This window comes from Ictalurus furcatus, chromosome 10 (assembly GCF_023375685.1).
Source record: "Ictalurus furcatus strain D&B chromosome 10, Billie_1.0, whole genome shotgun sequence".
Lineage (NCBI taxonomy): Eukaryota > Metazoa > Chordata > Actinopteri > Siluriformes > Ictaluridae > Ictalurus > Ictalurus furcatus.
Genome location: NC_071264.1, coordinates 13,332,354 through 13,353,044, shown reverse-complemented (window position 1 = coordinate 13,353,044; position 20,691 = coordinate 13,332,354). Strand labels below are relative to the sequence as shown.

Genomic DNA, 20,691 nt, shown 5'->3' with positions numbered 1-20,691 from the left:
AAATCTGAGCTTCTCGTCATCCCAGTCTGCCCCTCAATCAACCACAACCTCACTGTACAGCCCAGCTCAACCACACTCAAGCCAACCAGGACAGCCAGGAACCTTGGGGTGACTTTTGATGACAGCTTGACCTTTACGGACCACATTTCAACAACTGCACGGTCCTGTAGGTTAATTTTGTAAAACATCAAGAGAATCAGACCCTACCTCACCGAACAGGCTACATAGCTCTTGTCATATCAGCCAAACAGGCTCTTGTCATATCAAAACTGGACTATTGCAATGCACTACTCTCAGGCCTCTCAGCCAGCTCCATCAAACCCCTTCAGATGATTCAGAATGCAGCAGCATGCCAGCCCAAAAGGACCCATGTCACACCCCTCTTCATCTCCCTCCACTGGTTTCCTGTAGCTACCCGTATCAAATTCAAGGCCTTGATGCTCACGTAAAAGACTTTGTCTGGATAAGCACGCCCCTACCTCAACACTCTCCGGAAGACTTAAGTTTCCTCACGCAATCTGCGATCGATTAGCGACCGACACTTAGTAGTGCCTACTCAGCGTGGCTCAAGGTCCCTTTCCAGAACCTTCACACTAACTGTCCCTCAGTGGTGGAATGGACTTCCAACCTCAGTCCGGACCGCAGAATCTGTCACTATCTTCAAAAAACAGCTAAAGACCCTCCTCTTCTGTGAGCAGCTAAAGACCCACCTCTTCCGTAACTAACCCCTAAAATGCCAACCCTACATTATCCATCCATCCATCCATCCATCCATCCATCTTCTATACCACTTATCCTTTTCAGGGTCACAGGGAACCTGGAGCCTATCCCAGGGAACTCAGGGCACAAGGCGGGGTACACCCTGGACAGGGTGCCAATCCATCTCAGGGCTCAATCACATACACACTCACACACCCATTCATACACTACAGACACTTTAGACATGCCAATCAGCCTACCATGCATGTCTTTCGACTGGGGGAGGAAACCACTTTGTCTAAGTCACTTTGCATAAAAGAGTCTGCTGAAAAATAAATCTAATGTAATGTAATGTATTATTATTATTATTATTATTATTATTATTATTACTACTACTACTACTACTACTACTTACTTACTTACTTACTTACTTACTTACGATTATGGCTACAGTAAATGAAAAGTCAATCATCGGGGTTTACAAAGACTTTCTGGCACAGTGTTGCTACAGGAGCAGTAGTGCCACCTGTTGATAGTGTCTACTAATGACAATTTTAGTTTGAATATTGTTTGAAATTATCTATCTATCTACCGGTATCTATCTATCTATGTATTTATTTATTTTAATGTACGATTGTTTTATTGTTTAATCTTTTATATTATTTATATAATTCTGATAAATGCACTCTTCACATGGACATTTGATGTCAGTATGAATAGAATTTAATGGAATATCTATACTCTTTCTACTATTCTTTTACTGTGTTGACATTTCTATTAAAATATTCTTGGCCATTTTTTTCTATTCAGAACTTGTAGTTTTAGAGTTTGGGGCCCAAATAGCAAACGGTAACCTTATTCCTATATATGTGCACTTTGTAGGTTATTAAGGAATGGGCTATGTAGTAGACTAGATATAGTAGACTAGATGTTCAAAATAGCATCGGTTTGAAAAGCGACCGTTTCCTGACGTCGCCACGCAACATTACGCGTGACGCACACTTGCTATATAGTCCTACGTGTTGACGTCAACGGCCTCTTCCCTGCCTATGCCTTTGTGAGGTAGGCAGTGTAAAAAATTGTCTGCTTCTCCACTCAGCGAATCCAACAACATCCGTCAAAATGGTGAGTCTATTTGTTACTGCATCACTCATATACACTGGCATATACATTACATCGCATACTCGCGTGACCATTTGAGCGCTCAAAAGTGTTATAAATATATATTTTGGAGCTATCATTTAGTGTCCTAGCAAAGCAAAATGGCAGCCCTATTGTGTTTCGTGTTGGGCCTTACCGTGCCGGAGTGGAGTCCATATGTAGCGGGATAATGTCTGTTTAATGTTTGTTAGCGGTTTTAAGAAATAGCGTGTCTTTGAAACGTTTTATTCGGCATCAAATATGTCTACACGACGCCGGTTTTCTAGACAGCAGTCGTGATATTTCCAGGCGTTGGCCGCTGGTTAAATGGTTAGTTAGCCTGCTAGTTTTGTAGCTAAGCTTGTTTTCATTAAAGGGGGAAAAGGTTCATATTGAGCGTTATTTCTGAATCTGACTTGTATCGCTGTGTTTTAGGGTTGCATCACAGCCAGTTGGAGCTGTGTGGTGAAAATGTATGTGGTAATGTTTTTAAAGCCGTTTGCCGGCCCGTTTCTTTCGTCTGGTGCGCTGTAGTTACACGTGGCCTGTTAGCGGCTGATGTGGCGCCCGACGTTAAACCGCAGAGAATCCCGGCTTTACCAGATGTAACGGATCTTCATGGGAAGCAGGATTTCTGCTCGGATCAAGCTCTCCTCATCTCAACTTCTAAGTTTTGACAAGTTATCCGTTCAGTGTAGCTTTTGGTTTGGTTCTGAGCTGCGTGCTTGGCGTTTGCCGGTTATGACTAATCTCCATGTTTCCGGGATTTGCCCTTCTGCTCCGCATGGACACTTCCGCCGTGTCCCAAATGACGCACTTGTACACTATGTACTCAGCCATGTAATGTATGAACGCTATAAGATTATTTTTCATTTAATATTGGAGTCTGATAGCCCCTCCCTTTCCGCTATGTAATTAAACCTGCTGACAGTGAAGTGTCCGATATTCCACAATTTATTTTTTTTCGGTTTATTAAGTGCATCATCCAGGTATTTAAAGTGTACTTTTTTTTCTATTTGGAATTTTCACTACTCGCATTATTATACTACAAAATGGCATAGAATAGTGCACAAGTACGCGAATTGGAATGGACTCTTGCCTTCTGGGTTGATGCATTTTTAATCGTGTCACTGAAAACAGGTTTCTCTGCCCTTCTGTAATATTTGCTTTGTATCTGTGTGACAGTGTGGTGCACCTTCTTTCTTTTCTTTTTTTTTAATTCCATGACTTTATTTTGAGATTTTGAAACTTATAAGCCTTGTATTTGCTCAAATCATGAGTTTTGCTTTTGTCCTCTCTTAGGTGAACTTCACCGTAGACCAGATCCGTGCCATCATGGACAAAAAGTCCAATATCCGTAATATGTCTGTGATTGCACATGTGGACCATGGCAAATCCACTTTGACTGACTCGCTGGTGTCCAAGGCTGGCATCATCGCTTCAGCGCGTGCAGGAGAAACCCGCTTTACTGACACAAGAAAGGACGAACAGGAGCGTTGCATCACCATCAAATCCACGTGAGTGTTTTTAGCTTCACACAGAGCATGACCTTTTTGCTAAAGTGTTTCAGATTAAAGCTAGCTTTGCTTCATGTCGATGATGTTTTGCATCTTTATTTCTGCAGTGCCATCTCCTTGTTCTATGAGCTTGCTGAAAACGACCTGGCCTTTATCAAGCAGTGCAAGGACGGCTCTGGCTTTCTGATCAACCTGATCGACTCCCCTGGGCACGTTGACTTCTCTTCAGAGGTGACCGCTGCCTTGCGTGTCACTGATGGAGCCCTGGTGGTGGTTGACTGTGTGTCTGGTGAGTGTAAAATACTATGATCATTTGGGTAAAGACATTTATGGAGCAGAATGTGCCAGTTTTATTAAATACGGCATGAATTCCAAACCTGATTTGTTTGCTTCTCTCCCAGGCGTGTGTGTGCAGACAGAAACTGTGCTGAGACAGGCTATTGGTGAGAGGATTAAGCCTGTTCTGATGATGAACAAGATGGACCGTGCCTTGCTGGAGCTGCAGCTAGAACCAGAGGAACTGTATCAGACCTTCCAGCGTATTGTGGAGAATGTCAACGTAATAATTTCCACCTATGGAGAGGATGAGAACGGACCTATGGGAAACATCATGGTGAGAATCACACACTTTGGTTTTCTGAACAACCCCCCCCTTTTTTTGGCTTTTTTTTTTGGTGTGTGTAACTATATTAAAGAGTTTGAGTGCTACTCTGTGCCTCTGATTAATTTTAGGTAGCATCAATATCTGCGTAGGTCACATTTTGATGTTGATCTATCTATAATGGTTGGTTAACTTTTGACGTGCCTTGTATGTTTATAATACTGAATTGGTTATTTCTCATGCTTGTAGTGCTTTAACAATGTGACTGATCCTAAATCTTTTTTCTTTAGATTGATCCAGTTGTTGGTACTGTTGGATTTGGGTCTGGACTGCATGGTTGGGCCTTCACCCTTAAGCAGTTTGCTGAGATGTACGTGATGAAGTTTGCTGCTAAGGGTGATTCCCAACTTGGACCAGCGGAGCGCTGCAAGAAGGTGGAGGATATGATGAAGAAACTGTGGGGTGACAGGTAAGGCCTCCAGCTTGGGATGGCTCAAGATTAGCGAGGAAGCTTATGCAATTTGCAGGTAATGCATAGTGCACTGTAACAACTTTTTGCCTTTTGTCTAGATATTTTGACCCTGCAACTGGAAAATTCAGCAAGACCGCTAATGGTCCTGATGGCAAGAAGCTCCCCAGGACCTTTGCTCAGCTCATCTTGGACCCCATCTTCAAAGTAAGCAGAAATAACTTTGCATTTAAAGTTAGTTCAGTAGGTTTGTTTTTGTGCCAATGAGTGATGACTTGCATATTCTTCACTTTGACCTGACTGTCTAGTGATGAAAGACTTCAGTCTGATGTTTATAATGGCAGTGGAAGCATAAAAAGTAGCTACTTCCAGGTTTGACTATTTTAAATCTTCAGTCCTTCAGTGCAGCTTTCTTTCTTCACAGGTTTTCGATGCCATCATGAACTTCAAGAAGGAGGAGACTGCTAAGCTGGTTGAGAAGTTGGACATCAAGCTGGACAGTGAGGATAAGGAGAAGGAAGGCAAGCCCCTGCTGAAGGCTGTAATGCGTCGCTGGCTGCCTGCTGGAGAGGCCCTGCTTCAGATGATTACCATCCACCTGCCTTCCCCTGTCACTGCTCAGAAATACCGTTGTGAGCTGCTGTATGAAGGACCTGGTGATGATGAGGCTGCTATGGGTAGGTTAAGCTTGTTTTGGCCTGGAACACTATCTGACATGACCAAGTAGCAAATGTACAAGTATCTAATTTTGTCTCTATGGTTAGTACTGGTACTTACTTTTTTATTCATTTTTATAAAGGTATTAAGAACTGTGACCCCAAAGCTCCCCTTATGATGTACATCTCCAAGATGGTGCCCACTACTGATAAGGGTCGTTTCTATGCCTTTGGCCGTGTCTTCTCTGGCTGTGTGTCCACTGGCCTGAAGGTGCGCATTATGGGACCAAATTACACCCCTGGAAAGAAGGAGGACCTTTACATCAAACCCATTCAGAGGTTGGTTGATTGTTATGCTTTGTGGTATATACATGATTGTTCTTTGAAGGGCAGTGTATATGCTGGGTGCTTTGCTTGTGGGACTTGAAAAGTGACTAATTTCTATGAAAATATAGTGCTTTCTTTTCTGTAATTGTAAATATGACTTTTCAATTAGGACCATTTTGATGATGGGCCGTTATGTTGAGCCCATTGAGGATGTGCCCTGCGGTAACATCGTGGGTCTGGTTGGTGTGGACCAGTTTTTGGTGAAGACTGGGACCATTTCCACCTTTGAGCAAGCCCATAACTTGCGTGTGATGAAGTTCAGTGTCAGCCCTGTGGTGAGAGTAGCTGTGGAGGCCAAGAACCCTGCTGACCTGCCCAAGCTGGTGGAGGGTCTGAAACGTCTGGCCAAGTCTGACCCTATGGTACAGTGTATCATTGAGGAGTCTGGCGAGCACATCATTGCTGGAGCTGGTGAGCTGCATCTTGAGATCTGTCTAAAGGATCTTGAAGAGGACCATGCCTGCATTCCATTGAAGGTACTGCCATGTCCTTGGCTGTATTTTTCAATAGTATGAATGTGCACCTTGAGTTCTAAATAATGTCCGACCTGTGTCCAACAGAAATCCGACCCAGTTGTATCCTACAGAGAGACTGTGTCTGATGAGTCCAAACAAATGTGCCTGTCCAAGTCCCCAAACAAGCACAACCGTCTGTTCATGAAGGCCCGTCCCCTGGCTGAAGGTCTGCCTGAGGATATTGATAAGGGTGAGGTTGCATCTAGGCAGGAGATGAAGGCACGTGCCCGTTACCTGGCTGAGAAGTACGAGTGGGAGGTGACTGAGGCGCGTAAGATCTGGTGCTTCGGGCCTGATGGAACTGGCCCCAACTTGCTTGTGGATGTTACCAAGGGAGTGCAGTACCTTAATGAGATCAAGGACAGCGTGGTGGCTGGCTTCCAGTGGGCCACCAAGGAGGTGCGTTTTTCCAAGTTTTCTTAAACATGTTTATCCAAAGCATTTATGCATTTATTCATTTATTTATTTATATTGCCTTCTCAATTCCTAGGGTGTGCTTTGTGAGGAGAACATGCGTGGTGTTCGCTTCGATATCCATGATGTTACACTTCACACAGATGCCATTCACCGTGGTGGTGGCCAGATCATTCCGACAGCCCGCAGAGTGCTTTACGCCTGCCAGCTTACGGCTGAGCCCAGGATCCTCGAGCCTGTCTACCTGGTGGAGATCCAGGTGAGAGAGCTAGCAAGTTGTGTTAAATTCCTACTTGTGTTCATGTAGATTGGTGTCCTGATACTTTGTTCTGCCCACAGTGCCCTGAGGCTGTTGTTGGTGGCATCTATGGTGTCTTGAACAGGAAGAGAGGCCTGGTGTTTGAGGAGTCCCAGGTCATGGGAACACCTATGTTTGTGGTCAAGGCTTACCTGCCTGTCAATGAATCTTTCGGTAAGTGAAGTCCTAGCAGGTTTTAGCTTTCCCTTTTAGATTTATTGAATGTTGGGCATAATTCCTTGTTCTTTTCCCCAAAGGCTTCACTGCTGACCTTCGTTCCAACACATCTGGTCAGGCCTTCCCACAGTGTGTGTTTGATCACTGGCAGATCCTTCCTGGAGATCCCATGGAACCCAGCACCAAGCCTGCTCAGGTTGTGGCTGATACACGCAAGCGCAAGGGTCTCAAAGAAGGAATTCCAGCTCTGGATAACTACTTGGACAAATTGTGATGGGACAGGAGCATTCATCTCTCCCTGCCTCCCCTCACCTTCCCACAGAGGGACTGGACTGTACAGAACATCATGAGCACTATTGCTTGCCAAAAATATGCGATCGATAAACTTAAACATATTAATAAAGAGAAATTGTGTTGTCTGGACATTGCTATGTTCTTTGTCAATTCATGGCTATTCGATATTTATGCCATGGCTTACACATGTGGCTAAAAATGGTATTAAATACGAACATCAACTCCTGTATCTTGCCTCCTGTGTTTTATTTTCAATTCAAACATTTTGTTTTCTTGCGTCGCATGGCTAAACAGCAATGTGCCTTTTTTTTCCTCTCTCTGGCTTATTGTGTACAGTAGGTAGGAAATAGTCAAGTACCTGGTATAATAAACCTATAATCAGGCAACAGTAGAAGTTGTACCAGCTTTTGACTTGTTTTCTAGTTGTAGTTGAATTATTTTAAGATGGTTTAACAGCATTTTATTTGTGGGGCATGGTTGAGTAGAAAAGCATTTGCTTCTGTTCAAGATCTTGTCTACTTTATAGATATCAACTATATTCCAATAGAAACCATGTCAACATCATTTGTGTGAATGAACCCAAAGATATATTTCAATTTGATTTGGCATGATTGATTGAACCACTTCTGAAACTCTTATGACCTGTGAAGGGATCAGGTATAAATCAAGTGAGCAAGCATTGTTTCATTTCTTAACCGAAGCACACTAAGTGTACAGACTTTAATTGAACATACATGATGTATTTACAGCACTTTTACAATAACAAAGCACATAAGCAATACACAGATTGGGAAGTGGATATACATTCATTTAGGTTATCCTCATTATTCAGTTCAAAATAGTAGAATGGCATTTTGAATGCATGTGCTCCATTGGAATTTGTACTGGATATTATCAAGGGCATTTACAGTTCAACAGCATTCCTTGTAAACATACTTTTCCACTATTTTCAACATTTTTATGCCTCAGAAAACATAACAGTCTGTTTTAAACAAATGGTAGTGTATTTTGTCCAAACACGTTTTGCAGATGCGTCTGGGTCAAAAGTGCGTCAGTGCAACTCAGAACCTCTAAACATTTACTAGAGCCAAAATATGGACCCAGTTCAGACCCGTTTAACACTAAACTAAACTGACATGACTCTGTTATTGAGCATTGAAGCTCTATTGACAGAATCTGACCAATCAAATGTCACAATTTGGTCATAGGTTCAGCTTTATACAATGAGGTGCTACACAGGTAAAAACAAAAAAAAAAGAAACATCCATACCCAATGCACAACCGGGTATGTTCGAGATTTCTCATGCTCAGACAAAAAAAAATGAAAACAAATTATTTGGTTGCTGATGTGTACACCAGAGCAGTTCACTGAAAAAGGAACAAGTAGTGAAGTCCACACACATCAAACATCCACATCCATCATTATGTGTAGAAGATGAGCTCGGGAATTTGTCCATCTTCTACCGATGTGCCGTTGTTGTTACCCGCAGCGTAGCAGAAGGTAAAGCAGGTCTTAGTACCTGTAGCCGGAGCTTCATGAGTGACTTTGCGCATACCCTTTGTCCCATAGTGGGAGTCTGGTCCCTACATAAAACCAAACACACATCTTTTTTTATTAATTTATAATTATTTGAATGGTTATAAACATTAGGCTCAGAAGACTACCTTAAGTGTTGCACAGGCAATGTAGTTGACACTAGGGAGAATCTCCACAGGTTCTTTAAACATCACACGGAAGGTATTAGCTGTGCCATCACAGCTGAAGCCAGTGTCGTTCTGCCCCAAGACTGTGTTGCTGTCCGTGTGAATGATCTACAGTATGTAGAAAGACTTTTGTTTTGTATAAACCAATTTCGTATAGCTGGTTTCACAAGGACATTTTTTTGGCATTAAAGGAGTTATTATGCAAAATTCACTTTTACATGGTGTTTGAACATAAATGTGTCAGCAGTATGTGTACACAACCACCCTACAATGGTAAAAATCCACCTGCTCATTTTTTCATATTCCCCATAAATCATAAACAGTGTCACAAAATGAGTCGTTTTCATTTTCTCTCCACGTGATGTCACGTTGGAACAGGCCCCGGGCCCACAACTGGTGATGGACTCTGCCCTATAAGCATAGATCCTCCACTGAGTGAGCCGCACACAGCCCGCCATGTTTTCCGCACTGGAGAAGCTACAAAAGAAGCTACAGAAGAAGAATGTCTCAGCTTCGTAAGTGTTGTAAGTGTTCTGTTGTTGGCTGTAAGAATGAACATAAGAGTCTTCATGTACTCCCGGCATCAGAGCCACTGAAGACGCAGTGGCAAGGTTTTATTTTTGAAGGAAATGTGCCCCAGAAAATAGCTAAATTCGTGTATGTTTGTGCGAATCATTTTATACCAGACTGCTTTGTGAACAAGGGTCAATACAAAGCAGGATTTGCTGAAAAGTTTATTCTCAAGCATGGATCAGTACCAACTGTTCGTGATCCAGCTTCATATCCAGAAGACGTAAGTATCGCACTTTATATTTTGTGAATGTTTGCGAATCGCCTTTTCGAATGAGCTTGTTAGCAGATTCCACAGCTAATGCGGCTAAAGTTACAATTGACTCTGATTGTATTCACAGAGCCATGCTGTTATTTTTATTTTTAACCCGAAAATACTTACTGTCTGTATCATTCATAACCAAACCTTTATTATGCACAATACAGTAAGGTGATTGTCTGGTTCATACATATAGGGCTGAACACCGGTATTTACAGTGTCAGTCACGCTAGTTCTTCTGATTTGTTGGGGTAGTACCCGAAGCACTAGCTGTAAATGCACAGCCCTCTTCTGGAAAGGGGGCAGGGAGCAGCAGCTCATTTGCATTTAAAGAGACACACACATAAACAGCATGTTTTTGCTTCCACCCAAAAAGGGGCATTTACAGCATGGTATAATAAATGATTCGTGGGGTATTTTGAGCTGAAACTTCACAGCCACATTCTGGGGACACCTGAGACTTCATCTTGTAAAAAGGGCCATAATAAGTCTCCTTTAAATGCCATGACTACAATGTGATAAATGTGCACAAACATGTGGAGATGAATTAAAATGAGACACTGTTGCCCGTTTTAAAATTTACCAGGATTGAAGTTTTTGATGAACTATATTTACATTTACAGAATTTGACTGGCACTCTTATAAAACTCATCTTCATGCTAGTACAAATAGGTCAGGGTCTAAGAATACTATTACTGTACCAAGCTAAAACTCTGTTAGAGAGGATTTAGTGCAAAGAGTTGGTACCAACAGAAATAGTATAAGCAGCTGGGGTTTGTTTTGTTTTTCATTAGTGCTTTATGTAAGCGTTTAGTGAACAGGTAAGCCTTCAGTCTTCGTTTGAAGACAGCCAACGACTCAGCTGTTCAGAAATCCCAAAGAAGGTTGGGAAAGTTCTTTACGTCAGCCAAGTTCAGCGCTCTCACGATTTCCACTATTTTCAAGAGTGTAAGAGAGAACTCTAAAGTTTGTTTTTGGCCTTCTTGCTGATTTTTAAATGTCAATAACTGACCATAAAATGGGAAATGTGATGAGAATTTTTGAGGCCACACTGAATGAGAATGCCCTTAGGTTCTCAGTGTATTGAGTTTATATTATGTTAACAACAGAATAATCATCTTCTTTTTAAATGTTTTCTGATTTTCCACATTTTCCAGAACTATGCAAGAACTATATGCCTGGCCTGGTACTAGACCTTAGACATTTATAGTGGGGGAAATAAGTATAGAATGCGTCAACAATTTTTTTAGTAAATATATTTCCTATGAGGCTATTCACATGAAATTTTCACCAGACTTTGGTATTAACTCAAGAAATCCACACATATAAAGAAATCCAAACATTAATGTCCATGAATAAAGTTATGTGTAATAAAGCAGAATGACACAGGAAAAAAGTATTGAACACACTAACTGAAATGTATTTAATACTTAGTGGAGAAGCCTTTGTTTGTAATGACAGCTTCAAGACGCTTCCTGTATGAAGAAATTAATGGGCCGCAGTATTCAGGTGTGACTTTGGCCCATTCTTCTAAACATATTGTCTTTAAATCTTGTTCAATTGGATTCAAGTCAGGTGACTGACTGGGCCATTCTAACGCCTTTATTTTTTTCTCTCTGAAACCAGTTGAGAGTTTCCTTTGCTGTATGCTTTGGATCGTTGTCCTGCTGGAAGTCCACCCACGTTTCGTCTTCATCATCCTGGTGGATGACAGCAGATTCTTCTCAAGAATCTCCCGGTAAAGGGCTCCATTCATCGTTCCTTCAATAATATGAAGTCTGCCAGTACCATGCGATGAAAAACAGCCCCACACCATGATGCTTCCACTTCCAAACTTCACTGTTGGTATAGTGTTTTTAGGGTGCACTGCCATTTCTTCTCCAAACATGGTGTGGAGTATGACAGCCAAAAAGATCAATTTTGCTCTCGTCTGACCAGACTACACTCTCCCAGTATTTCATAGGCTTGTCCAATGAGTTGTAGCAAACTTTGAACAAGCTTCAACATGCCTCTTCTTTAGTAATGGAGTCTTGCGGGGTGAGCGTGAGCAGTGAGGAGTGCATTGCCTATTGTTTTCTCTGTGGCGATGGTACCTGCTGCCTCCAAGTGTTTCTGGAGCTCTTTCCGAGTGGTCCTTGGTTCTTGGGCTACACTTCTGACTATTCTTCTGACTCCCTGGACAGAAATATTCTGTGCGTGTATGGTTGATGATGGAGTGACGCATCTTGAGATGTTTCTTGTGTGACACCTTGGTAACAAAAAGCCTTTTTATAGACCATCAATTTACTAACCCAGCTGACATTAATTTGCACAGATAGGACGTATAATTACTTACGAATTTCAGCTGGTTCCTTGTCTTACTTTGCCTTGGAGAACTGCTTTTTCTTAGTGTGTTCAATAATTTTTTCCTGTGTCATTCAATTTTATTACACATAACTTTATTTATTAATGTTGTGAATTCTTTATATTTATGGATTTCTTGAGTTAATACTGATGTCTGGTGAAAATTTCATGTGAATAACCTCATTGGAAATATATTTGCTGAAAAAAATGTTGACACATTCAATACTTATTTCCCTCATTGTATGTGGATGCTGAAGATGAAAATGAAACTTACACATACACTTTATGTAGGCTACAGGACACATTAGGATACCTTAAGGAGTGATATTACAATCCTAGCTTGCTAACAGCACTAACTATAACGAAAAGCTAGGAATATAATACAATTACAGCTATAATTACAAATATAAAGAAATAAACACTGCGTTAGACTCTGAGTTTGTGTTTGCCTGAAAAGAAATACTACCCTAATTAAACAATAATGAATCTCAGCAAACCAGCCCATTTGGCAAGCAGCAACGACTATACAGAAAAACCATGTGAACACACCTACAACACAGAATATTTTCTGACACATGTTGAAATGTCCTTGTGAAAGCCAAGTAAGAACATTATGTAGAATGCACAGGCCCTACCTGGATGTTGACTTGATAGTCAGTTGGACCATGTATGGAGCCGTAAAGCCCAAATCCCACCACAAATATCCTGCGATTGACAGAAAACCTAAGGAGAATGATGGATAATTGATAATCTAGCCTGTGCATCACAGTAATACTTTAAAAGCTCCACCCAACCTATACTGCCCCAATATACTGTCCTACACCTGTGCTGTTAGGATTACCGGATGCGGTCGCTGGTCCCACTGTATCCCCAGCGGCTCTCCACCTGGCCGAAGCGTGTGATGCTGCACTCCTTCCCTCGCAGACAACAACGTGGCCGATCAATAAACTCCACATGAGGTTTGGGGTTAACGGTGAAGTGCAGGAACAGACTGACCACCTCTCGGTCTGTTAGTATGCCTGACTGAGCTGGACCTGAAACAAAAACAACCAATAAAGGTTAAGCGCAAGAGTGTATTCTAAGGAGACATTTGTTATGGAGTGCTCAGACAGACTGTTAAATAATTCACTATAGTGATGGCCAAATCAATAAATGTAAATGCAGTACAGACGCTTTTATCCACTGTAACTTAGTATGTAGCTGTTAAAGGAGCAAAACTGACAATTCTTGTTAATTTTTGCCAAACTGGACAGTGAGCCAGCCAGGAAGAGCCTTTTTGTATCACTGACTGACTTGACACTATTAAAGCAATTCTTATCTAGACTCTCAAGGTGATATAGGACACATAGATGCATTGGGACATGAATGACGGAAGTATTTAACATTTTAATACCCACAATAAATATATACTTAACATTAGCTAACCCTAACCCTAGCTTTTTATAGCTTATTTGCACTAGTCCAAGAATATTGGATGCTTTTGTCTATGTTACATATTTGTAAATAAATATAGCTAGCTAGTTAAATGTCTGTTGGGATTCAAATGAAACAAGTAATCAGTACAAATAATTCATTCTTTCGGTTTGATGGTTATTCATGGTGTATAATCAAATGGTTACCTCGCGGGTGCAATTTTCAAAGTACTGTTTAAAATGCATTTCTGTCTATTATTGTCTATTTTTGCTTATCTGATTATGTTCCTTTGTCCTGTAGTTCTCAGCCCTTTTGTGTCTGGCTGCAACTCCCCAAAAATGTCACAACAGTTCCTCTGGACACCCCATCCCAAACCCCCAACCCCCACCCCATTTAATTATAATTCAGTACTCTCAGATTCTCCATGTAAGGGGATGAGGACTGCACTGAAAACCCTTTATCTGTGTAATCCACTTCTGTTGTAAACACAATATGTTTCTACCCTTTGCTGCCACTGATAGTGTGTTTGTAATTTCATATTATACACGTTCGTATTATGCACGGTGGCTATCAAACTCACAGAGGAACGTGTACAAACCAAAACTAAGCCTAGCAACTATATGTTTTTGACTAACCAGCACTGTACACTGCCGCACTAGATTTTTTTGGGGGGATCAGTGAGCTGTCTTTCCTGGCAGTCATGCTCTCTCAGCAATAACAACAACGCTTTAAATACTGACAGTGCAAGACTTCTTATACAAGAGCCGCTCTCAAAAATATCTCTTTAAGAAAAAGAACAATTAGGGAATCTGATCTTTTTGTTTCCTTTTGGGAGATTTTTTATACAAGGTTTCAAGTTTCAAATTTCAGACTCTAATACTCAACTGCACCCGTGCCTAGTCTCGTGTGTGAAAGAGATGGCTCAGGTTCTTTTACACTCTCTTTTTAATTTTAAAAATGACATTCATGTAGAATGAACAAATATAAAAAGATTAAATAACACTGGCTAACTATGGCTAACAGAGAGCATGTTATTACCTGCTGCAAACTCTTCTATGGTCATGAGTGGGAAGCGGATGAGGCCGAGGGCTTTGCCCAGCACTCGTCTCTTGTTCTCTGGTGTGGGCTGCAGCTGCTGCCTCTGAGTCTCAGCCTCAGCCCAACGCACCGCTGCTCCAAACAGACACACCTCCCGCACCCCGAGTGTGTCCCTCTCCAATACTGCCACCAACGTGTCTAAAAGACCACCAATAAATTTATAAAATAATGTACAAAATAATATGACGATATGTTATATATATATTATGAACTGCAAAAAGTGAGAGTTTCTGTCAGTGAGTCATCCATCACATTTACATGCATTTACATAACATTTGCATATTCATAGCACTTATTTTTTCTCCATTTTTTAGTCAAAACACACAGAAACATCTGATTGTTTGGAAGATGTTGATTAATTTCCTATAACTAACAATAAGAATAATACTGGCTGTAATTAAAATCATACGTTTATATTAATGTGCTCTTTCTAACATGTTCTAACATAATAACAACTACTTCACAGGGACTTGTATGGTGGAAGATCTACATCTACAAGGCTAATGATAAATAGATTTTTTTTAAATGTGCAATCGTAAATATGCTTAAAATTTCTTTATTGAGATGTTTATTTCTGGAATTTATACATTTATGTAAGAAGTCTATTGTGTCAGTATGTTTTACACCAAGGGAAAGTATTCAGGAAAGAGGACTTTGTAGTTTCTGGTTTCTCAGTAACATGACAAGCTGTGTCTATTGTCTTATTAGCTTCAAGAGGAAGAAAAAAAAGAGAGGTTGGTGGTCAGCTTATAGCTGCTATAACACAGCAACTAACTTGTCATGTGGACTTTCCACAACTTTAAATGTAACTATAGATGGATGAAAAAAAAATTTCATATATTAATAAATACAAAATTGTAATCATTAGCAAATTGCTGGGAACAAAACACTTCATGTTAATTCTTTAATTGTCTGCTGCCTAAATCAGATCATAATCAAATGATTAGTTTGCATGTACACACGTTCAGTTCTGTATGTGTGGGATCAGACAATGAAATTATAAATACCAAGGTCAACGTCAGTGAAGCCCTCAGCAGCGAGTGCATCTGCAGTGTTCTTGTCTATGTTCTCAAGGCAAAGGCTGGCAAGCTGTGGCTCGTCAAAGAGCCGTGCCTGAAAATGAAATTAGACATTTAAAAGATTTTTACATCAGAACACCTGTTTTCAAGCTCTGGGAGTTAAAGCAGTGCTTTTAAATCTGTTTCTAGCAGTCAAGGTATTACCTTGAGGTTCTGACACAGCAAAGCAATGTATATGATGTTATTTTAGAATGATCATAATGATGTAATCTGCTTATAACTCATAACAAGACTTAAAAACAGCCGATACATGAAGCCAAATGACACATCAATAATTTAGTGTGCGTGCACATAAAAACAACTGTGATAGACATTAGAAATCAACAAACTGTAACCAAATGTACCAATGTAGGTGAAATGGCACTATGCTATGTTATAGCTAGTCTATAACTAAAAACATACTTTTGCATTTTTGCTATTTGTACATCAATTCAAGGCATGTATTTAGTTCCTTAGAGGAATGTATGTTATAATCTGGTGAGCTTTATAGTAAATTATGAGTCATGCACACACCCTTGTACAAACACCAGAGCTGCATTTTTACCTGGACCAAAGGTTACTGAAAATCCCACAGCTCTTACCTGGGTAAGCAACATAAAAGCATTGTCAGCTCGTAGGTTCTTCTTCAGGAACTCGACACAATGTGCCTCGAGCGCAGGCACTGCATATTTTTTTGCAGTGTACAATGTGGTCATCACTGTCTCTGGCCCAATTTGTACTTCATCAGAGTACAGAAACCTGCAGGGGGTGGGAAATCAGTCATGGCTGCTATATGGCTATAGACTGAACAAATAGTTTGACAGAAAAATCTAATTAGTTGGTGGTCATAAAAAAAAAAAAAACTAAAATTTGGCAAATGAAACGTTTCTTGGTTGATTTGGTACATTTGAGGTGGACTAAATGGAGAACTGTGTAACTGTAACGGTGTGCACTTTCATTTTCCCCTAACCATTTCTTTAAGGCCTTTAAACAGCTTTGCGATTCAAATTTGTAACACGTCCCATGCAGACAAAATGAAGAGGTCAAAGATGTCAAATTTACACATTTACTTTAAAAGGTTTCACGTGTTCCTTCAAGTAACAAAATACTCAAATGGTCCATGTTAGGATATGGAAGGAAAAAAATCAGTTCAGTAGGACTGCTTCTGGGAATTTCAGCAATTTGAAGATAAATCGTTCATACAGAAACCTTGGGGGGGGGGGGCGGGGGGGTTGGCAATCTTTTGCACTCAAGTGTACGCGCTGAGACCCTGCTTTAACGTCAAGGGCACCTCAAGGACATGCAAAACACACGATCAGATGTAACACTGGGCTACTAAAGATCATTATTACCGCCCAATAATGCTGATGTTCTTACTTAAGGAGGGCCAAAAAAGCAGCAGGTTCCACGTCGGGCAGCTCGATTTCGGTGGATGTGGTGGCCATGCCGCCGTTAAACATGGCATCAAACACTGCACTCCCAACGGCGAGGGCAAATCTGTCGAGACGCAAAGAGGCATCACTGTGTGCTGAATAACAAGAAGTCTTCATGATGAGGACTGTAGGGTAAAGGGTTATTTAAAGGTGAAATAGCCTGGTGAACTTTCAGACTCAGAGATCGGATGCTGCGTGTTTACCTATAAACATCACACCCACAAGAGAAGCAGCCGCAAAGAAAGACGCGAAAGCGCATAACAGCGGGTTTCCTGCTTGGTTTCAAACACAAGCTGTTTACAAAATGCAAAACTGAACATGTTAAACCGTTCCGTCTTCAAGCGATAAAAGGTATTTACAGGCTAATAATCCTTCCGTAAACACTTTCTAGCTTTCTGCCTGCGTTTCGGGGCTCTATGTTTACTCATTAGCTAACAAGAAAAGGTAAACAAATGACTTATAGAACTGCATTGGCCCCATTTCGGCCCTACCTGTGCGCAGGAATGCGCTGCACTCCCATCCCCTTCCCCACCAAAAAATGGACGTCGCTCAGCACCTCGTTGTTGAACAGAAACGCGAACCTTTCTTTCACCGTGCTTTTCGTCGCCTGCCAGTTGTAAACGGGTTCACGATACACGAGCACTGAGGCTGGGCTGCCGGGGACAGAGGCCGAGACTGCGGACGCGCCCGCAGATGAAGATGATGAGGAAGATGACGAGGACGATGAAGATGATGAAGATGATGCCGCCACCGCGCCGGACGTCGACGTGGCCGTCATGTTCATGTTGGAGGCGGCGCGCGGAGCGTCCCTGCTCGCCGTGTTGTGAGGCGCGGGCTGCCGCGGAGGATTCTGCGCGCTCCCTGTGCTCGCGGACACCAGCGCGGTGTCGCGGTCGAGGCCTGGCGCCTGGGGATCAGCGTTCCCCGCAGACCCTGCAGACCCTGAGCCCAGGTTGCTGACGGGCACCGAGTGAGCGCCGTTGCTCGGCCGAGCGTTGCCCAGCGAGCCCGAATTGGGCGGGTTTAAACAAGCGGAGCGGCTGTTGCTCTCACCCGCGGCCATCTTGCACGGCGAGCACTGCAGGCTGGGCTGGAATATACGCACACAACAGCGCATAACCAGAAATACGGGCTAAATGAGCCGAGAGGGCGGAGAGAGATGGCTCGCCCAACCGTCACTTCACTGTCTTCCATGACAAATAAAATGTAGTGTTTTTACATAAACACACGTCGCCTCACGTTTGTCTCCCGGCCTTGGTTAAGCTCCAATGTCCCCAGTTTATGTCAGGCACCATACAGGCTATAGAGAGAGAGAGTGTGTATATAATTTCTAATAATTTCCCATTCTATCAACAAACCAAATGTCACCTCAAAGATATGTAGCTTAAATGTATTCATTTTTATTTAACTTATTTGTTGTCTATTTAGCTCAACATTACACAACTAAACATCAGTTATCACACACATTAATTATTCATAACATTATTTATTTAAAAAAAAAAAACAAGACTAATATTCTCTCATGCAACAAAAAATACAATTCCTGTGAAAATTTCCCCTATGAGTAATTTCGCTTGATTGATTTAGATACTTGATTTGATGTTTTAGACATTTTTGCACTGCCAGTCTGATCTATTTAGCCTGACGTCACAATCAGAGGCCTTCATCACTAGCCTGGATTAAAGTCTGGTTCCAGACCATAATAATAAAATGATTGTTTATGCTGGCCCAGGTTCAAACCAGTCAGGAATTATGAGTTAGAGTGTTAATATTTTGTAATCAACTTTCTAAATGAATTTAAATAGCATTCACAAACAGCACACCACCTTCAACCATTACATTTACATCACAACGATCATTTAGAGATCTTTTCAAATAAAACTGTTTCCGTTTAATTAAATTCGTAACCTGTATCTGACAGGGGTTCGAAATTATTTACTGTCGACATTTCCGGAAAGGTTGGGCTATTTAAATAGGGTTAAAGTCATATAAAACCTAAGAGTACCCGTAAAGAGCACAATTATATTATTAATAGCCTATAATGACACGCTTACCGGTGAGTCTAAAGACGGAAGCAATCATTCCTTTAAAAACTCTTTAGAATGTCTGTTCTGATATCTACTCACCTAGAGAACTGGCACACTGCGCATGCGTGCGTGCGTGCGCGCGTGCGTGACAACAGCAGCATGTAGCCTGACTGTGTAGTGCTGCCTCATGAGTCAGCGTTTCTGTATGAAGGCTGGTGGATTGAGACGGACTTCTCAGGTAGCGATACATTACGATATTGTCAGCACCGCCACCTGGAGGTCATTTGGACTAACGTCAGCTTTTCCTATTACTGTTAGTATTTTCTAATGTCACTCCTCTGAAAAGTGTCTGCCACATAACTGTAAAATGAATAAACTCCAACCATTTTTTTCTCAACCAAAAGATACTTTAAGGAGGGATTGTTGTGCGGGAAGATGCACAGTCAAAAGCACCAACGAACCATGTTTCATGCTGATAAGCTGCTACTGTACAGGTGCATCTAAAAAAAAAATTAATATTGTGGAAAAGTTCATTCTTTCCCATATTTTAATTCAAAAAGTGGAACTTTCATATATTCTAGATTCGTTCCACAGAAAGTTAAATATTTCAAGCCTTTTATTGTTTTAATCTTGATGATTACGGTTTATGGCTCATGGAAATCAAAAATCCAGTATCTCAAAATATTAGAATAAAGAATTTATAATACAGAAATGTGGACCTGAGAAGAGATCTAATTAGATAATTAACTCAAAACACCTGCAAAGATTTCCTGGGCCTTTAGTCTCTCAGTCTGGTTCAGTACACAAAACCACAATCATGGGGATGCTGAAAGTAAACGTTGCATTTCATTTGGAAATCAAGGTCCCAGAGTCTGGAGAAAGAGTGGAGAGACACAGAATCCAAGTTGCTTGAAGTCCACTGTGAAGTTTCCACAGTCAGTGATGATTTGGGGTGCCATGTCATCTGCAGGTGTTGGTCCACTGTGTTTTCTCAAGTCGGGAGTCAATGCAGCGTCTACCAGGAGATTTTAGATCGCTTCATGATTCCATCTGCTGACGAGCTTTATGGAGATGCTGCTTTCCTTTTCCAGCAGGACTTGGCACCTGCCCACAGTGCCAAAACTACTAGTAACTGGTTTTCTGACCATGTATTACTGTGCTTGATTGGCCAGCCAACTTGCCTGACCTGAACCCCATAGAGAATCTCTGCGAGACACCAGAGCCAACAATACAGACGAGCTGAAGGCTGCTATCAAAGCAACCTGGGCTTCCATAACACCTCAGCAGTGCCACAGGCTGATTGCTTCCATGCCACGCCGCATTGATGCAGTAATTGGTGCAAAAGGACCCTGACCAAGTACTGAGTGCATAAATTAGCATACTTTTCAGAAGGTCGACATTTCTGTATTATAAATTCTTTATTCTAATATTTTTGAGATACTGTTTTTATTATTATTATTATTATTATTATTATTATTATTATTTCCACAAGCTGTAAGCCATAATCATCAAGATTAAAACAAAAAAAGCTTGAAATATTTTACTTTATGTGCAATGATTCTAGAATACATAAAAGTTCCACTTTTTGAATTAAATTACAGGGGAAAAAATGAACTTTT

At 41.3% G+C, this 20,691-nt stretch overlaps 2 protein-coding genes and 1 non-coding gene across 5 annotated transcripts; 2 read left to right on the top strand and 1 right to left on the bottom strand.

Annotated features, from left to right (window-relative positions):
• The first annotated feature begins 1,719 nt into the window (after positions 1-1,719).
• On the top strand, positions 1,720-7,396 carry LOC128613504 (elongation factor 2). Its single transcript, XM_053634329.1, has 13 exons — positions 1,720-1,824; positions 3,142-3,356; positions 3,464-3,645; positions 3,758-3,969; positions 4,248-4,426; positions 4,528-4,633; positions 4,851-5,103; positions 5,226-5,421; positions 5,579-5,945; positions 6,030-6,383; positions 6,475-6,657; positions 6,738-6,870; positions 6,954-7,396. The coding sequence occupies exons 1-13, from the start codon at positions 1,822-1,824 to the stop codon at positions 7,145-7,147; spliced, it is 2,577 nt and encodes an 858-aa protein (XP_053490304.1). The 5' UTR covers positions 1,720-1,821; the 3' UTR covers positions 7,148-7,396.
• LOC128614306 (small nucleolar RNA SNORD37) lies at positions 4,690-4,757 on the top strand. Its single transcript, XR_008387039.1, has one exon. It is a non-coding gene; the product is annotated as a small nucleolar RNA SNORD37 (small nucleolar RNA).
• A 91-nt stretch (positions 7,397-7,487) lies between the features above and the next one.
• On the bottom strand, positions 7,488-19,177 carry btbd2a (BTB (POZ) domain containing 2a). 3 transcript variants are annotated; one of them, XM_053634332.1, is made up of 10 exons: positions 19,100-19,177; positions 17,537-18,345; positions 16,990-17,109; positions 16,215-16,371; positions 15,562-15,667; positions 14,495-14,692; positions 12,885-13,077; positions 12,679-12,766; positions 8,833-8,979; positions 7,488-8,751 (listed from the first exon to the last, which is right to left on the bottom strand). In XM_053634332.1, exons 2-10 carry the CDS (start codon positions 18,160-18,162, stop codon positions 8,590-8,592), a joined length of 1,797 nt encoding a protein of 598 aa, XP_053490307.1. In that variant the 5' UTR covers positions 18,163-18,345; positions 19,100-19,177; the 3' UTR covers positions 7,488-8,589. The 3 variants fall into 3 exon arrangements, with proteins under 3 accessions (XP_053490307.1, XP_053490305.1, XP_053490308.1); XM_053634330.1 differs by lacking the exon at positions 19,100-19,177 and having other exon boundaries at positions 17,537-19,083; XM_053634333.1 differs by lacking the exon at positions 19,100-19,177 and having other exon boundaries at positions 17,627-19,083.
• Positions 19,178-20,691: the final 1,514 nt, after the last annotated feature.

Excerpts from the sequence above, each read along its gene's own strand:
- LOC128613504 (XM_053634329.1), top strand. Across the intron at positions 4,634-4,850 it reads TCTTGGACCCCATCTTCAAA|GTTTTCGATGCCATCATGAA; the intron begins GTAAGCAGAAAT and ends CTTTCTTCACAG. Across the intron at positions 5,104-5,225 it reads TGATGATGAGGCTGCTATGG|GTATTAAGAACTGTGACCCC; the intron begins GTAGGTTAAGCT and ends ATTTTTATAAAG.
- btbd2a (XM_053634332.1), bottom strand. The coding sequence starts at position 18,162 with ATGCGCTGTTGTGTGCGTATATTCCAGCCCAGCCTGCAGTGCTCGCCG. Across the intron at positions 8,980-12,678 it reads ACTATCAAGTCAACATCCAG|ATCATTCACACGGACAGCAA; the intron begins GTAGGGCCTGTG and ends TACATACTGTAG. Across the intron at positions 8,752-8,832 it reads TTGCCTGTGCAACACTTAAG|GGACCAGACTCCCACTATGG; the intron begins GTAGTCTTCTGA and ends GGTTTTATGTAG.